We start from the raw sequence: 19,192 nt of genomic DNA, 5'->3' as shown, positions 1-19,192 counted from the left end.
GAAAGTGAAAGTGGAGAGTGAAAAAGTTGGCTTAAAATTCAACATTCAAAAATTGAAGATCGTGACATCTGGTCCCATCACTTCATGACAAATAGATGGGGAAACAGTGGAAAGAGTGACAGACTTTGTTTTGGACTCCAAAATCACTGCAGATGGTGACTGCAGCCATGAAATTTAAAAAACACTTGCTGCTTGGAAGAAAAGCTATGACCAAACTAGACAGCATAGTAAAAAAGCAGAGACATTACATTGCCAACAAAGGTTCAATTTAGTTCAGTTGCTCAGTCATGTCCAACTCTGCGACCCCATGAACTGCACCACGTCAGGCCTCTCTGTCCATCACCAGCTCCCGGAGTCCACCCAAACCCATGTCTGTTGAGTCGGTGATGCCATCCAACCATTTCATCCTCTGTCTTCCCCTTCTCCTCCTGCCCTCAATATTTCCCAGCATCAGGAGCTTTTCAAATGAGTCAGTTCTTCGCATCAGGTGGCCAAAGTATTGGAGTTTCAGCTTCAAAATCAGTCCCACTAATGAACACCCAAGACTTATCCCCTTTAGGATGGATTGATTGGATCTCCTTGCAGTTCAAGGGACTCTCAAAAGTCTTCTTCAACACCACAGTTCAAAAGCATCAGTTCTTTGGCACTCAGCTTTCTTTATAGTCCAACTCTCACATCCATACATGACCACTGCAAAAACCATATCCTTGACTAGACAAACCTTTGTTGACAAAGTAATGCCTCTGCTTTTTAATATGCTGTCTAGGTTGGTCATAACTTTCCTTCCAAGGAGTAAGCATATTTTAATTTCATGGCTGCAATCACCATCTGCAGTGATTTTGGAGCCCAGAAAAATAAAGTCAGCCACTGTTTCCACTGTTTCCCCATCTATTTGCCATGAAGTGATATATCTAGTCAAAACTATGGTTTTTCAGATAATTATGAATGGATGTGAGAGTTGGACTATAAAGAAAGCTGAGTGCCAAAGAATTGATGCTTTGAACTGTGATGTTAGAGAATGTTGTGTTGGAGAACTGTAATGTCTTGAGAGTCCCTTGGACTGCCAAGAGATCCAACCAGTCCATCCTAAAGGAAATCAATCCTGAATATTCCAATACTTTGACCACCTGATGCGAAGAACTGACTTATTTGAAAAGACCCTATCTTTCCTGATGGGAAAGATAGAAGGCAGGAGGAGAAGGGACAACAGAAGATGAGATGGTTGGATGGCATCACTGACTCAATGGACATGAGTCTGAGTAAACTCCGGGAGTTGGTGATGGACAGGGAAGCCTGGAGTGCTATAGTTTACCAGGTTGCAAAGAGTTGGACACGACTGAGCAACTGAACTGAACTGAACATCGTGAGAAATGCAGGGCTGGATGAAGCACAAGCTGGAATCAAGATCGCAGGGTGAAATATCAGTAACCTTGAATATGCAGATGGTGACCATCCTTATGGCAGAAAGTGAAGAGGAACTGAAGAGCCTCTTGATGAAAGTGAAAGAGGAGAGTGAAAAAGTTGGCTTAACACTCAACACTCAAAAAACAAAGATCATGGCATCCAGTCCCATCACTTCATGGCAAATAGATGGGGAAACAATGGAAACAGTGACCGACTTAATTTTCTTAATCTCCAAAATCACTGCAGATGGTGACTCCACCATGAAGTTAAAAAATGCTTTCTCCTTGGAAGAAATACCATGGCAAACCTAGATAGCAGATTAAAAAATAGAGACATCATTTTGCCGACAAAGGTCCATCTAATCAAAGCTATGGTTTTTCTAGTAGTCATGTATGGATATGAGAGTTGAACCATAAAGAAGGCTGAGTGCCAAAGAATTGATGTTTTTGAACTGTGGTGTTGGAGAGTCCCTTGGACTGCAAGGTGATCAAAACAGTCAATCCTAAATGAAATCAATTTCGACTATTCTTTGGAAGCACTGATTCTGAAGATGAAGCTCCAGTTCTTTGGCCACATGATGCGAAGAGCCAACTAATTAGAAAAGACCCTGATGCTGGGAAAGATTGAAGGCAGAAGGGGATTGCAGAGGACAAGCCTGTTGGATGGCATCACCAATTCAATGGACATGAGTTTTTGTGAACTCCAAGAAATAGTGAAGGACAGGAAAGCCTGGTGTGTTGCAGTCCATGGGGTCGAAAAGAGTGGGACATGACTGAGTGACTGAACAACAACAATGATGATGTTACTTTCCCCAAACCCCTCTTCCCTTTACCCTCACTGACTCAACCCTGGGGGGTGGAGTCTAAATGACCAGCCCAAACCCTTCTTTTCTAAGCTCCATTTCAACTAGGAGTGGTTCTGTGACACAGTGTGGCTGATGAAACTTTAGTAGAAGTTTCTGGGAAAACTTATTAAAATAGGGTCAACTCAGTTGGGATGTACCCTTTTGTCCTTTTCTTTTCTTCCTGCATCAAACAAGGATGCCAAACTTGGAACTGTAGCAGCTATCTTATGAACTACTAGGAAGAAAGAATGAGAAGATTGTAGAGGTGTGGCTTTGACATCTTGGCTGCTGCTCTAGCAGGCGCTACTAACTCCAAGCTTCCTCTACTTTGCAGCAGAGGCACAGTAATGGGGAAAATAGTCCTATCTATTTTGGTCATTACTATGTGGCATTTTATTTGTGTGGCTGTTCTCAATTCTCTCTCATTACAGAAGTAAATACAGGATATGGATACAGCTTAAATATTAAGTAGACAGAAGTCCATTTCTTTTTACCATAAAATCCCAAGGCATCAATTTTATTTCTGCAAAATGATACCATCTATCAAATTAATATTGTTAAGTTGAATTGTTTTTATTTTGTGGTTTATTCCTCATTTCCTAAATGTGTTCTCATTTTTAAAATACTTTCTAAAATCTGTAAGTATAAGGAGTTTGTTCCTAGTTTTGGGTTTGTACTTATTTGACATAAGTTTTTTTAATTAATAATAAGGTTTTGGGAGAATATTTTCCTTTGAAATAAGTTTGATGATTACTCAAATATGAGGCCCTGCTTGAGGCATTCATTCTGAACCCAGTCAATATTTTAATGCTTTGTCATATTCTTTTGAATGTAACTTTCATTGCACACTTAGATAGAAGTGACTACTCTTGTCTTTGGCCTTAGTCTTGACCTTGAAAGGACTTCTACTATAGCATTAGTAACACTTAGTACACTTATTGCTTATATGTTTGCATCTTGCTCAGATAAAAGGCCTAGCACTATGCCTGGTGCTCAAAGGTATATCTGGTGAATGACCAAGTGAATATTAATGAATATCATGTGCTTGGTGCTTATTGAAATTTAAAATAATTTTTAATATGTACTTCCACTAATTTAATATGTGCTTCCCTGATGGCTCAGAGGTTAAAGCGTCTGCCTGCAATGCGGGAGACCTGGTTTCGATCCCTGGGTTGGGAAGATCCCCTGGAGAAGGAAATGGCAACCCACTCCAGTATTCTTGCCTGGAGAATCCCATGGACGGAGGAGCCTGGTGGGCTACAATCCACGGGGTCGCAAAGAGTCGGACACGACTGAGCGACTTCACTCACTCACTCCACTAATTCAGCCTCACAGCTCCACAAGCTTGAGACAGTAATAAAAGTACTCAGGCTTTATTAATATATAATTCAATAAATCCAAAATATAGGCTAAAAAGAATTTGTAAGCAAAAGATTATTTAATTTTCATATTTTGAGAGAATTCTCAGTTTGTAATAAAACTATTGAACTTATTTCTGCATCTACCTAGCAATATTTAAGCATCTTTACTGTCTGAGCCACAAGGGGGCTTTCCCATCAATGGTGCACATGTCTTTATTAAGTAATTTTATTACTGTAGATCATTTTTGCTACTTATAAATGTGGCTTCTCTGGTGGCTCAGCTGGTAAAGAATCGGCCTGCAATGAGGGAGACTTGGGTTGGGAAGATCCCCTGGAGAAGGGAATGGCTACCTACTCTAGTAAGTATTCTCGCCTGGAGAATCTCATGGACAGTGGAGCCTGGCAGGCTGCAGTTCATGGAGTCACAAACAGTTGGCTACACCTGAGTGACTAAGCACACAAAGCCACTTTAGGCTAGATCAGGCAGACCTGAATTGCTTCTTATTTGCTTTTTATATGAATATTTTTGTTTTTAACTCCAGAATATTCTAATGAATGTTATTGTCTAATCCCTTTAAATTCTCCCACTAATTATTGCAGGAATATTCACCTTTTTTTGACCTGCAGTTTTATAAATATTAATAAATAATTGTTTGAAAACTAATGTGATATAATGGCCCAGGGGAAATTATTATACACCCTTAAAACAATAATAATTCTCTCAAAACAGCTAAGATACACCATTTTTTTTAAACCACCTAGGAAGATGCAGACACTATTTCCTGTTTTGCTCTTTATTCATAAAAGTTACAGGGTAATTTTGTGCTAGTGAAGTCAGACTAATGAAGCATAATATTTTCAAGATAATATGATGCATTAGGGGCTAGTTTAATTTTTAAAAAACTCATGAACAGGAAAAGCAATTCTTTTTGAAACTTCATTGGGTTGTTGGTATACACACAGATTTGTTTATACTCCCCCACATCTCTTATGTACCTTGAAATTATTACCAGACTTTTATGTCCTTCCTGTGTGTGACTGGGGTTTCATAATTGGTAAAAAGAACACAAAATAAAACACTAAATGTTATCTTAGTCTGTTTTTCAAAGTCATAACATGTACAGCAGTGTGGGTTGCTTCATGTAAAATCTTTCTCCTCTTCCTTCCCTGTCAACAGAGTCTAGAATTCTTTGGATGTACCTTCCATGTGTCTCTGAACATGGTGGGTAAGGATATGTTCTCTGGAGCTACTTAGGATGAACCAGCAGAAAGACGACATGAGTAAATTAATCAGCTGGAATCATTCCTCCCTGGATTTCTCATTATATATTATGTGATATATTAATTCTCTTTAGCGGTTAAGCCCTTTTGAGTTGTTTCTTTCCTTGCACTGCATCCTCATGGAAACAATGTTTATAAAACCAGTTTTTAAAGTCATCACATTTCCTTCCATTTATAATGGCTAAATTGGAAGCCGCTGCCCTCTGTTGTTTAGTTGCTAAGTTGTGTCCTACTCTTTTGAGACTCCATAGACTTAGCTCACCAGGCTCCACTGTCCGTGGAATTTTCAAGGCAAGAATACTAGTGTGGTTTGCTGTTTCCTTCTCCAGGGGATCTTCCTGACCCAGGAATGGGACCCATGTCTCCTGCATTAGCTAGCTTATTCTTTGCCACTGAGCCACCAGGGAAGCCCATTGTCCTTTGTATCTTTCCTTTGTTTATGCCAGTACTTACTTTTTGACAGTGAACATAGTTATTTGGAATTTATTGAACAGAACTTATTATCACCATCATAACGGCACTGAAGTTTTTATGGTATCTTTTTATTTACAATGTATTATCTCACTTTATCCCAGCATAGCTTACTTGACTTGTTGTTCAGTCACTAAGTCATGTTGGACTCTGAGATCCCATGGACTGTAGTACACATGACTTCCCTGTCTGTCACTATCTCCCAGAGTTTTCTCAAACTCATGTCCATTGAGTTGGTGATGCTATCCAGTCATTTCATCCTCTCTCACCTGCTTCAGGGTCTTTTCCAGTGAGTCAGCTCTTCACATCAGGTGGCCAAAGTATTAGAGCTTCAACTTCAGAATCAGTCCTTCCAGTGAATTTTCAGAGTTGATTTCCTTTAGGATTAACTGGTTTGATCTCAAACTTGGCTTACTCATTTCATAAAACAAATGAGACTTAAGAAACTGGCGATAGAGGTCTGAGATATGTTTAACTATATGCTTGCAAATATGTTTAACAGCAATGCTTTAAGCTTTTACATATATGCGGCAAACTGATTTGATTCGCAAACAAAATAAATACTGCTGTTTTGCTGTTTTTATTTTTAACAGAAATTTCTAACCCAAGGGTAAGAGTCACAGACTCAAATCCATTGTTTAAATAATCCCTCTAGAGGTTTGATTGTTTTCGTTTTAATCAAGTGCTTAATTCGCTTCAGTTTCAAATATAAACATGCATCCTATACCATAATAACTTCAGGATATTCAGGGAAAAGTTCCAAAAAGAGGTTTTAAATATGCATCTATCTGGAGTATATTGTAGAAGCCTTCTGTCTTGTGTATGTGTGGTACTTAAAACTATGAGGATGAACGATAGCTTTAGGAATTTAGGAGGAGCACAAGGAGAATGTGACTTAAGATTGAACACAGAAGAGGTTGAGTAGCAGAGGAGGCGCCAGGAAATGGGGCAGAGATGAAAGCTAGCAGGAGAATCAGGAGTGGCTGGGAGGCCCAGGAGGTCTTTTCCAGAAAGTGTTGTACTACCGCAGACAGTATGAAAAATCAAGCTAGTTGAGAGCTGAAGCAGAGGGTTTCCTGACCACATATATTTACCATTTGTCAAAGCAAGAAATTTTTTTTCTAATTTTCAACCTCAATTTTTTTCCTTTTTTTTTACCCCCTTTTCTCTTTTCTCTTTTATGTTGCATGTTAGTATCATGTTACAGTATTATATTGTGGACTTTAGGGATTTTACATAAGATTAGGAAAGGTGTAAATCTTAAGTTATTAGTTGTGACACACATACATATCTATACACACACACACACTGTATTCACATGCACACACATATATTAACTTGTATTCACAGAGCCTATTTCCAGAAGGCTACACGAGAAATTGGTTATAGCCAATGTCTGGAACACCCTTGAGGAATAGGGATTGGAGAAGGATTTTCTACTTTTGTACCTCTTAAATCATGTGGATATAATGTATCTCCAGTTCCAAAAGTAAATAATATTAAAACTAAACAAATAAAACACAGACCATTTTATCATGTTGAACTTTGATAGTTATGGGGAAAGGGATTTTTAAGATACGGCTCTAGCTAGAAAAAATGTTGTGACTTGGTTCTCTGAACTCCTGGCCCTGTGGCTTAGTCTATAGGGAGTAGTGGGTGGGTTTATTAAAGTAACATTAAGTTGTTGTTCAGTTACTAAGTCACGTCCAACTCTTTGCCATCCCATGGACTGTAGCACACCAGGCTTCCCTGTCTTTCACTATCTCCCATAGTTTGCTCAAACTCATGTCCATTGAATCAGTGATGCCATCCAACCATCTCATCCTCTGTTGCCCCCTTCTTCTCCTGCCTTCAATCTTTCCCAACATCAGAGTCTTTTCTAATGAGTTGGCTCTTCCCATCGGGTTTTCAGAGTACTGGAGCTTGAGCATGAGTCCTTCCAATGAATATTCAGGGTTAACTTCCTTTAGTATTGACTGGTTTGAACTCCTTGCTGTCCAAGGGACTCTCAAGAGTTTTCTGGAGCACCACAATCCAAAAGCATCAATTCTTTGGTCTCAGCCATCTTTATGGTACAACTCTCACATCTGTACATGACTACTGGAAAAACCATAGCTTTGACTGTTTAGACCTTTGTTGACTAACATGTAGCCTACCAGGCTTCTCAGTCCATGGGATTTTTAAGGCAAGAGTACTGGAGTGGGTTGCCATTTCCTTCTCCAGGGAATCTTCCCTACCCAGGGATCGAACCCAGGTTTCCTGCATTGTAGGCAGTCGCTTTACTCTCAGCCACCAGGGAAGCCCAACATTAAGTTAGCATTGGTCAAATATACCATACTAAAGGGTGGTGTGGTAGTATATTAACCATATTAAATTGTTGATTCCTGCTACTGGACAGTTTCATATGACTATCCAAAAAGTCAGTATTCTTCCTGGGATAATAGCCCACATCTGAGGTCACAGCATGCATGGTAATTGATTAAGCAAATTCTGTTTTTATGTACTGAGTCCTGAATTCTGTACTTCTGATTTAAAGCAGAATTTGTTGTTTAGTCACTGAGTTGTGTCTGACTCTTTGCAACCCTATGAATTGCAGCTCACCAGGCTTCCCTGTCCTTCACTGTCTCCTTGAGTTGGCTCAAACTCATGTCCATTGAGTCAGTGATACCATCCAACCATATCATCCTCTGTCATCCCCTTCTCCTCCTGCCTTCAGTCTTTCCCAGCATCAGTCAGGTGGCCAAAGTATTGGAACTTCAGCTTTAGCATCAGTCCTTCCAAGAAATAGTCAGGATTGATTTCCCTCAGGATTGCCTGTTTTGATCTCCTTGCTTTCCAAGTGACTCTCAAGAGTCTTCTCCAGCACTACAGTTCTAAAGCATCAGTTCTTCGGTGCTCAAGCCTTCTTTACGGTTGAACTCACATCCATCCATGACTACTGGAAAAACCACAGCTTTGACTCTATGGACCTTTGTCAGCAACGTAATGTATCTGCTTTTCAATACACTATCTAGGTTTTTCATACAGAATTAGAGCATTAAATTCTCAATGTCATCAAAATATTCTCTTGGAGAGTTTTTGTGTTTTCTTTTTGACATGATTTATTCAAAAGAGATATCGGTGTTAATTATTGAAGAGGTTTTTTTTTTTTAATATAAAGAAATTGGAGAAAAGCTTCCAGTTAAACACACATTATTTGGTTCTGTGAGTTGTAGAAGAGAAATTTAACTGGTATGTAAAGTGATTGTTAGGAAAGTATAATGCTGTTCAGTTTTCTCTTTTCTACCTGTCTTTGAATTGGGGTTTAAAATAGTTAACACTGAACATGTGCATCCATAGTTACAGCTGCTGCAAATACCAGAATATATATGTCTTGATACTGTAAGTGGTGATTAATGTAAGGAACCTCAAAGTTTTGGAAATAACTCAGTGAAGTGGAAAGTTGCTTTTTTGATGTCTGCAGCCATGCTGGATAAGCTATGATTCAATCAATTAACAATGAATTTGGAACAAAGAATATTATTTATTTTTTATGAAAATGGAAAACTGAACTGCTTGTTAAATTCAGATAAAATTGTATAGCTATTGGCATACCAAACCAGGTTTGACAAATAAAATACATATTCTTTAATGAAGGCTTTTTTTTTAGCTGTAGGTTAAAGTCCCTATAATATGGATTATATTTGCTATTTCCCAGTGGGAGAAAAAAACTGTTTATATTTCCATGGATATAATGTAATTATATGTAATAATGTGATTATGGGCAGTCCATTTACAAACGAAGTTTAGACTTTAGGTTCATTCAGATATGATATAAAATTTCTATGAAGTGAGAAATTGGATTAGCTATATTTTCACATTTTATATTATGGTCTCCATCAGTCATTTTTATTGTTTTCCTTCTCAATGTTGACTCCATGCCCACTGTTTGGGTTTCCAACATGTTATATGGCTACTTTCCTATTTTTAGTTTTTCTCTTGTTTTTTTTTTTTGCTTTTTGCTACCAAAATTCTTTCTGATTACTCTGTATCTGTTGGCTCCCCCTTTTTTTAAAAAAACTATCCACAATCCTCTTAACAAATGAGAACTGCAAGTAAGCTTACACATGAGCTGCTTATAACTTAGTATGGTGGCCTTTTAGTCATCCTTTGCAGCATTTGACACTGTTAACCCATTTACCCTGTTTTGAAATGTGTACCCCCTGGACTTCTTAGTCCCTGAACCTTGTTCTCTAACTCCATAAATATTTTTAGTTCCTTCCCTTTGCTTTCAGAATAAGAGTGCTTCCCAAGGTTGTAGCCATGAAAAAAATCCATTCCTTTTTTTACAGTTTTTGCAGGAGAACCCCATTCATTTCTACTTATTCTGTTACCATCTACATGCATAGCTACTTGACCATTTTTATTTGTTGTCTTAACTTGATTGCCAAGTGTCTGATCCACAGATGTTACACTCATAGAGTCAGTGATTGGGTTATGTATAGTATTTTGCCTTTTTTAAATATCTTCTCTGTTCCCTACTTTTCTTTTGAGCAACTACCATACTTGTGTGTTCCCCGTACAGAATAATTCCTTAAGACAGTAATCTCTACTCAGTCTCTGCCCTTCTTTTCCTTCCATTGTCTCCTGAACCCTTTCAGGTGAGACTTTTGTTCCCTACTGTTCTATCAAAGTTGCCCTTGTCAGGGCTGTGAATGATCTCTTGCCAAATCAAATGATCAATTCCTAGACTGCATTCCACTAGACTTGTCAGCAGCATTTGTCATAGTTGTTCATTAGCTCCTTCCCAAAACAGTTTCTCAACTTGGCCTCAAGGTCAATACATTCTTCTTGTAGTTTTTTGTATTACTGGATCCACCTCAGTTTCCTTTGCTGGATCTTTCTCCCTTTTGTGACCTCTTATTGTTGGAGTGCTCCAGGGCTCTCTGTCAGTAGCTTTCTTCTTCCTAGGTGATCTCATTTAGTCTCCCGACTTTAAATATTACCAGTTTGGTTTTCTGGAGCTTCCTGGTGGCTCAGTGGTAAAGAATCTGCCTACCAGTGCAGGAGATGTGGGTTTGATCTCTGGGTTGGGAAGATCCACTGAAGAAGGAAATGGCAACTCACTTCAGTATTCTTGCCTGGAAAATCCCATAGACAGAGGAGCCTGGTGGGGTTACATAGTCCATGGGATTGCAAAAGAGTTGTTCACGACTTAGCAACTAAACAAGAACAAATTTAGTATTTTGCTTTAGAATAATTTTAGTACTCCCTCTCCTTTGTTACCTCTCTTCAGTTTTGCACTTTGAGATTACAGAATGAGGTCCTTCCCCTTGTAGAGTCTTCATTTAGAATATACATCATCCACTAAATTCATGTATATATAGTTTCATTGCCAATCACATTTCCTTTTCATCTTCTATCTTGAGTCTATATTAAGGTGTTTTTATTGTTTGGTTATCTTTCTGAAGTATTTTTCTTCAAATGGTTTGCCTAAGTGATATAATCTTGGAGATCTTGATTAGCTACGTGTCTTTTTGCCATTCCTTTTAATTAATGGGTATCTCAACTGGATATACAATTCATGAGTTCTGCTTTCCTTTCAAGTAGTCTAGATTAGTTTCCATTGTTTTTTAGTTTCTGATGTTGATGATAAAAGTGCAATGCAGTTGTTTTTTTTCCCCTTTATTGATAATTTTTCTTTCAGTCTGAATACTTACAAGGTTTTCTTTTTATTCATAAGATTAATGAATTTTATAAGGATGTGAGTAGATATTTGTCTTTTCTCTTCAGCTCACCCCGAAATGTGGTTCTCCGTTTCAGTTATCCATCAGAGGTGTTTTCTTTAGCCCAAAGAAATTTTCTTTTATTTACTTAATTTTTGCTTCTCCTTCATATATTGTGTCCTTTCTCCTTTTGAACACCAATTTTTCACATTAGTTTTCAGGTTCTGTTCTTCAAGTGTTTTTCCTTTGCACTTCATCTCATAGTCTACTGATTTAGCTGTCAGTAATAATCATCTTTTTAAAAAATTTATCTACTCATTTTAGTTTGGAAATCATGGAAGGGAGTGTTGTGTGTGTTGCATTAGAATTTATTTAGGTGCTATAACAATTTTTGTGCAGGTGTTTAGTCTTTCTAGCACTGCTATTTCACTAGATATATATTCTGATTATTTACTTGTATTCTGCTCTTTCAGATGATGGGGCCTCTCACATGGTCAGTTATTTTTCTATGATTGTTATTGTTGTTGTTCAGTCGCCAAGTTGTGTCTGACTCTTTGAGACCCCATGGACTGCAGCCCAACAGGCTTCCCTGTCCCTCATCATCTCCTGGAGTTTGCCCAAGTTCATGTCCATTGAATCGGTGATGCCATCCAACTGTCTCTAATCCTCTGTCGCCCTCTTCTCTTTCTGTCGTCAGTCTTCACCAGGGTCTTTCCCAGTGAGTCAGCTGTCTGCATCAGGTGGCCAAAGTTTTGGAGCTTCAGCTTCATGGCTGTTTCTATGATAGCTCATTGGAAATCAAGTCTGATTGCTGAACTATTGTAAATAGCAGGACTGCCAGAGGTTGGGACAGATATAGTGCCTAAATTTGAAGGACAGTCAGCCCCACTAGCAATACCTGAAGGGAATTCAGTGCTCTTTGATGCACTTAAACTGTCCTGGTTTCCAAAGTTGGGAAGACCCACCTGTCTCATGTTAGGAGAATCCAGCATAACCAGAGGGCTGGAAGACAGTCTTACAACTGGGGTCTTCAGATACTTAAAAGCCAAGCCAAGGCAGTGATCCACAGCCATCAGTTGTGTCGGTTGTTGCCCAGGGCTCTGATGCTATTTTTCAGTCTGTTAACCGCCCATGGGGTGATTTAGCTGCCTAACAGTTGGCTCTGATGTTACTTCACTAGAGTCCTAAACCTCATCTAGCAGCCTGCAGGTCACAGTAGCTGCTTAACTTTAGAAAGTTGAGGAACTTGGAGTTGGGCATAGAAAACAAGCCACAGTCAAGGTGTTATATTACAGACTATCCTTGATCCTTTCTCATTCCAATGCCTTTACATTCTAATGACTCTCAGATTTATTATATCAGTCCCTGCTATTCTCCTGACTCACATATCCCTTGCCCCACCCAACAGTGCAACTGGGGTATCTAATGGATACCAGAAAGGCTATAGATCGAAACCTAACTTTTTTTTTTTAACCCTCTTGCAACTTGCAGGATCTTAGCTCCCCAACCAGGGATTGAACTGTGCCCCCCTGCAGTGGAAGCATGGCATCCTAACCATTGGACCACCAGGGAAGTCCCCCAAACAGAACTTTTGATTGTGATCTCCAAACCTGCTGGTCTCCCCACCCTTCCTTTCTCAGTGAATGTGTTGTCACCATTTTTTCACAGTTAATTGCTTAAGCCAGTTATCTTAAGATTCATTTTTGACTTCTTTCCCCTGTTTCATATCCATAATATCCCTATCCCAATTGTTCAGCATATCATATTGACTGTGCTTTCAAAATGTGTCTAAACTGACCACTTTTCACCAACTCTGTCTCTATCATGCATCCATATATTGTTGTTCCTCTCCTGTTCTACTTCAGGTACCTCCTATCTGCTCTCTCTGTTTCTGCTCTTGTCTTCTATAGTTTATTCTCTAGAAGCCAGAGTAATCTTCTTAAAAAGTTAAATAAATGTTGCTTACTTCCAAAGGATTCTAAGGAAATCTAGACTTCATGCCATTGCTTATGGCTGTCCATGGTCAGGACCTAAGGTACTTCCAACCTTATTTTCTACCATTTGCCATGACTCAGTACATTTTAATCACATTAGACTCCCTCCACTTGCTTAACTATGTCATAACCATCTTATCTCAGAGCTCTTGCATTTGCTCATTGCTTTGTCTAGAGTACTCTTCCTCCAGATTTTCTCATGATTCCCTTCCTCATTAAATTTGTGACCACTTATTCAGATCTGTTTGAATTGCTTTATCATAAAGATTGTTCCTGACCACTCTTTAAAATAGATACTCCCTTAATTCCCTATTGCACTTACCTTGTTTCAGTTTCTTTAATGGCACATATCACCACTAGGATCATCTATCTGTTCACTGTCAGAAGTTCTTCCAGTCACCCTTTATGAGGAAAAACCTTTAAATGCTATATCCCTAGGACTTGGGCTTCCCAGGTGGTGCAGTGGTAAAGAATCTGCCTGCCGATGCAAAAGCGGCAGGTTTGATCCTGGGTCTTGAAGATCCCCTGGAGGAGGAAATAGCAACCCACTCCAGTATTGTTGCTTGGGAAATCCCATGGAAGTGGAGGCCGGTGGGCTACAGTCCATGGGGTTGCAAAGAGTCTAACACGACTGAGCACACAAACTTATGACAGTGCTAGGTACATAATGTTGTTCAGTCATTAAGTTGTGTATGACTCTTTGCAGCCCCATGAACTGCAGCAGTCAGGCTTCCCTGTCCTCCCCTACCTCCCAGAGTTTGCTCAAACTCATGTTCATTGAGTAAGTGATACCATCCAATCATCTCATCCTCTGTCACTCCCTTCTCTTTCCTATTGAGTTACTTAACAGGCACTCAATAAATAATATATACTTCAAATGACATCTTTACCAAATTTGAATTGGATTTTAAAATGAAAAAGTAGGTATACATGTAAATCTTCCTGGAAATAAGTCATATTTTTCAAAGTATTGCTTTTTAGTTTTCTACTTTTCCAGCCTCTTTGCAAAAAATGTAATAAACTTGTTACTCTTGCATGTTTTAAATTTCAGTTAGAGTATTTGTATTTTATTTTCCCATAAAAACTTAATATGTAACCTACCATCTTTTTTTCATTTTAAGAACAAAATTCCATTTTACCTGTAGGTTATTTCTTAATAATATATTTATTACCAAATTATTAATTTGTGTTTTATGTTAAAAAAAAAGCATGTAATATAGTATAATGTCAAGGCCATTGGGATTAAAGGAAGGAAAAAAATGCAAATAGGGAATTTTTTCCTTTCTGATTTTTATATTCCAATTTTTCTTTTTTTTTTTTTTTAATTTCCTGTATATCACCTTGGTTAAGAGATTGGTTTTTCCCCTTATGAGGTACTTACTGTCTCTAAAGGACCCCTTGTGATCTTGACCATATCTGCTATCCTTTGTTTTATTCTTTGCCTTTTTCTTCTAATTATGACCTTAGTTTATGCCCCGTCCTCAATTTCCAGTGGATAGAATTTACTTCTGTAGGTTAATAAGAAAGAATAGAGAGGAGAAAATTTAGTGAAATAATAGAATACAAAATTCAGCTTGAAAGTGGCCTAGTATGTATAATATACCATATATTAATATAATTTTATGTATAACATCCTAATGCACTTTAATACGGCGTTCTTCTAATCTCTAGGGGAGACCATTAAACCTTACTTACTGATAAGGAGGGAAGTCATTGGTACAATCACTTGCCGTTTTGCTCATGTTTTCGAAGGGTCATTGTAGCCATCGCCATGGGTGGGCATTGGGAAACAGCATATCTGAAACTAACAGTCCCACATAACCATATGCAGTTGGCAGCTGGAGAGTCTTGTAAGTCAGGAAAGGCCCTTATTCTTATGAACACTTATAAACACCTCTCTCTGGCTTAGTGCTGTAATGTGTAAACTGTTGTGTGGCAAGCTACTTAACACAACAACGCTTAATCAAAACTTTTTAAATGGTTGACTTTGGTAATTAAGACATTAATTTGGTTTTATTTTTGTTTTTTCCAGGTGTATGGTGGCTGATGAAGTAAGTGTTTTCATGATTTTTATGTCCTTTATAAAATTCCCCAGCCAGTTTTTATTGTCTGCTATTTACCCTGTACTCTCTCTCATATGACTATGCATCTGTATATGGAGAGGAGAGGGGGAGGGCGAGGAGGAGGGTGGTAGGGCAGCAGCAGAGAGAATAAGAATGAGAAAGAGAATGTGTGTGTGTGTTTGTGTGTGCATGCATGCAAGAATGCATTTGGAACACGTTAGTATTAACATTAGTGATCCAAAAATATAGTGATCTATATTTGTGGCGTCAGAAGAATGAATGCAACCCCAAACAAAGCTGAACTCTTCTTTACTTGTCAAAATGCTGCTTGCTTAGAACCTGGACTTTTAAGATTTTGCTCTAAAGGTTATTTTTAATTGTTTTGTATGAGTGTGAAATGTACTATTCAAATGGTGTTTTATTGTCACTAATCAATTTGATACCTTTGAGTGGCATGTACTTTATATACTCATATTCAGATTTTTCCACTGAAAGGGAAGCTCTTGCTACATAAGCTGCAGTACTCTGCATACATTCTGAGTAAATTTAAGTCAATAAAGTTCTGATTTTTTTATATCATTTTGAAACATGTTTTCATGATATCTTTAATGATAATAGCAAAACATATACATTTAAGAATATATGAGAGATGAAGAAAATGGGTATTGAATTTTTTTAAAAGATATGTGAGACCATAAAAAATTCTCCCAATTAGCTATTTTTTAATTTAATTTACATGTAGACTCACCAATGGTGTATCTCTAGGAAAAAAGTAAATAAGAGTATAACATGCAAATGATTGCCAAGCAGAAGGTTGATAGAAGGCTTCTTGGTTCATGCTGATTTATAATTACTGAAGTTTTTAGTTTGAACTCTTTATAGGCATTTGTTTTTAGACTAAATGTTACAGTTAGAAACATAGTCATTGCCTGTGAAAAAGTTCAACAGTGTAATTAAAGAGACAGGACATGGACATTTGGAAAAAAAGTAGAAATTTTTATTTTGGAACAAGATGAATTCTGAAAGAATCTACATAAATTTATAGATTTGAGAATCCAAAATTACTAAAAGAGGCTTATGTTTTTAGTCCCTGAATATGTTTTCACCAAATAGGAGTATAAATTCATACTTCAAAACCTCAAAACTAGGCATAACCATTTATATAATGTATAAATGTGTGCTACATGTATTGATGTATGTATAAATTATTTTTTAAACAGACCAGCTTTATTTTCACAGTCAATATAACATGTAGTATTATTTGTTAATCTTCTTAAGTGATTCATGGGGAACATTTTACTGGCTATGACATTGCTACCTTGTTCCTCAATTTGATGTTATAGCGGTTTGAATATGCCTTAAATGTGCAGAATCATTCATGGATTGAAATAAACATTTGATTAGCACCTTAACTCTGCTTAGCACTTATATTTCCCTGTTTTCTCAGTTAACATTAGACTAAGGATGGTGCATGATGGGTTCACGATGAATGCTTTAGCCAACAAGAGTTTTTCATTATACTCTTCACTTTTCATCTCCAATTATTTACAATTACACTTGTCACATGTCAAAGGATTTGTGGTAATCTTTTGAAACTATTAGTTTTTAATTTAATAAATTAAAAAAACCATTTAATATTTTCTCAGTACTTAAAAGAAGATTCCCCTTTTGTGTCCCTCATATATCCTCATATTTCTCCAGCATTTTAAAGACTCTTATTTTTTACACTTATTTGACTTTCCAAAGTTCATTATGTTGAATCCCCTATCAACAAGGTTATTAAGGAAAAATCCTCAATTTAACATATAAGTACAAAAAATAGTCACAGAAATAGCATAGTATTGTAAATTCTAAGATCACAGCTCAAAATACAATAACATCCTCTGTTTCTTGATTGAGTTGAAATGCCATTTCTGTGGAATCTTATTGAGCTAATGTGGATGAAAGTGAGTAAAAGTCTTGAAATAGAAAGAACTTGTATATATGTAAATTATATGAACTCTGGTTTGACCTTCATTTTATTTTCTAATACTGTTCTCCTTCTCTTGCTCTTATCACAAAATAGTAGTGAAGTCAGAGAAGTAAATGCAGTTTATAATTTGGAGGTCAACCACATTTTGATTTTAAAATTAAAAAATATATTTTGATATGATGAATATTCAACTTATCAATAGATAGAGCTTTAGGAGAACAATTTTACATCTGTATTATTAGCCTCTTTTATTTCTTTTTTAATGCTTGAATACCTACTTGGAATATTGTATAATTTAACTGTCTGCTGTGATCTTTCCTTCCTAGCTTTAGAAGCAAATGACTTCCTTCGCTGGTATAACTGCATCCTCTTCTAGTATCTTTCCAATAATGTCTTTTCTAATGTATCAAATCTTTGTGGAATTATATAATCTCTCTATTGCATATAAAATTGGAATGGTGACTTATTTCTGTTTGTCCAATTGTGTGATCTTTGAGTATTTATTATAAAACTATGTTTCAGATAACCAACAAAGCTGCAACTTTTAATAAAGTTAACTTTGTAGACTTAGCTTAAGCTCTTTTAATTCCTGTTTCCCCTTCTTGGTTTAATGTAGTTAAGTGTTATCTCAAGAGCTATACAATAAACATACAGAAACTCTTTTGAAATAGTACTCCTTTAATAATGGAATTTTGGGCCACAGTCTGTAGTCAGGCTCTTGCACTATCACCTTTGCTGTTTCTTAATAGTTTTTTAACCACTGTGTTTTTGTTCTGTTGAAAATTTTTATTCACAGAAAGATTTTAAATGTGAAAAATAATTTCACATTAACATATACCAGATAATTCAAGTGGATACACATGAGGAAAATATTAAATCTACACACTTAATATCTTATTTTCAGGGATTTAAAGGCAATTATTCTTTGTAAAAGCTTAGTGTTTACAAAATTTTTGTGATGTTCGTTTTTACTTAAGAAAATGAGATTAACATCCTGGGTTTAGATGAATAGCTTAATAATTGTGCAGCTATGGACAAAATGTTGTCAGGACATGGATCTGTCTTCTCTGTGTATTGAATCTATTATCAGAGTCAGAAAATTCCTACTTTCCTCGTTTGTAATATTTTTGTTAGTACTCTACTTTAGTCCTCTCCCCCTACACTTTTCCCTAAGTTTCCTTCCTGTTACTTGCGAAAACATTTGGAGGCAGAGGGATGGTATAACCAAATAAAGTATTGCTTTCCTTCCTTTTTCAGAAGAAAAGGAAGCCGTTTGTCAAGGCTAAGCCACTTGGCTTGGCTTACTTTGTGACTCTTTTGGGATTAATAGATAAATATTTGGAACAGAGACCAGAGAGTTATCATTCTGGATGCTCTCTTTTTTTTGGTTAAGGTGCTTCTCTGGAAGAGAAGTTTGGAGGGGAAAGGCTGTGGAAACTGTTGAATGCTTGCAGAAGTTTTTCTGGAGGCTGAAGTTTGAAAAGCCTTGTGATTTTCTCTGCAGGCAGAAATCTGTAGGTGTCTCAAAACACCAAAGAACCCCCTTTAGAAGATTATTTCTGAGCAGAATACCTTAAAATTGATACTGTGATATAGACTCTGCCAACATTTTAGGTTTGAGGACTAAGACATTAAACCGGACGTGAAGAATTTTAGTTTTCCTTTTATATAAGCCAACCTTGGTTTGACAAAGAGAGCTGAGATGATAATTTTTATTCCATTTGCTTCTACAAATCCTTCTTTCTCTTTACCAGACCCTGGTGGAATTGAATCCCCTCTGAGCTTTTACTGTTTCTCATAAGCAAAAACATAACCCCTTTGGGGTGGTGGTCCATTTTTGTTGAGTGAATAGACTGATTAAAAACTTAATACTTAATTAACACATATGTGCCAGGTTCTGTTCTATTGATTTACATGTATTCATTTATTTCATCTCTGGACAACCCAATAAAATGTTATGACTATTACTACCACCATCATTTTTCAGATGAGAAAGCTGAAGCACAGGTATGTTAGTAAATGGAGCTGGGACATGCTAGGAGCTGGTATTGAATCTGAAATAATCCAGCTCCCAAGTCCATTATTGCTGTTCTATAC

The 19,192-nt window shown here is 37.1% G+C and overlaps 1 protein-coding gene across 1 annotated transcript in view; it reads left to right on the top strand.

Annotated features, from left to right (window-relative positions):
- Nucleotides 1-19,192, top strand: part of ZRANB3 (zinc finger RANBP2-type containing 3) — a 282,932-nt gene that overhangs the window by 94,882 nt on the left and 168,858 nt on the right. The window contains exon 3 of the mRNA XM_040228505.1: nucleotides 15,093-15,111. Coding sequence (XP_040084439.1) covers nucleotides 15,093-15,111 — 19 coding nt within the window. The remainder of the gene's footprint in view (nucleotides 1-15,092; nucleotides 15,112-19,192) is intronic.

This window comes from Oryx dammah, unplaced genomic scaffold, assembly GCF_014754425.2.
Source record: "Oryx dammah isolate SB20612 unplaced genomic scaffold, SCBI_Odam_1.1 HiC_scaffold_27, whole genome shotgun sequence".
Classification (NCBI taxonomy): Eukaryota; Metazoa; Chordata; class Mammalia; order Artiodactyla; family Bovidae; genus Oryx; species Oryx dammah.
The sequence above is the reverse complement of the archived record's forward strand: the minus strand, read 5'-3'. Positions and strand labels throughout refer to the sequence as shown.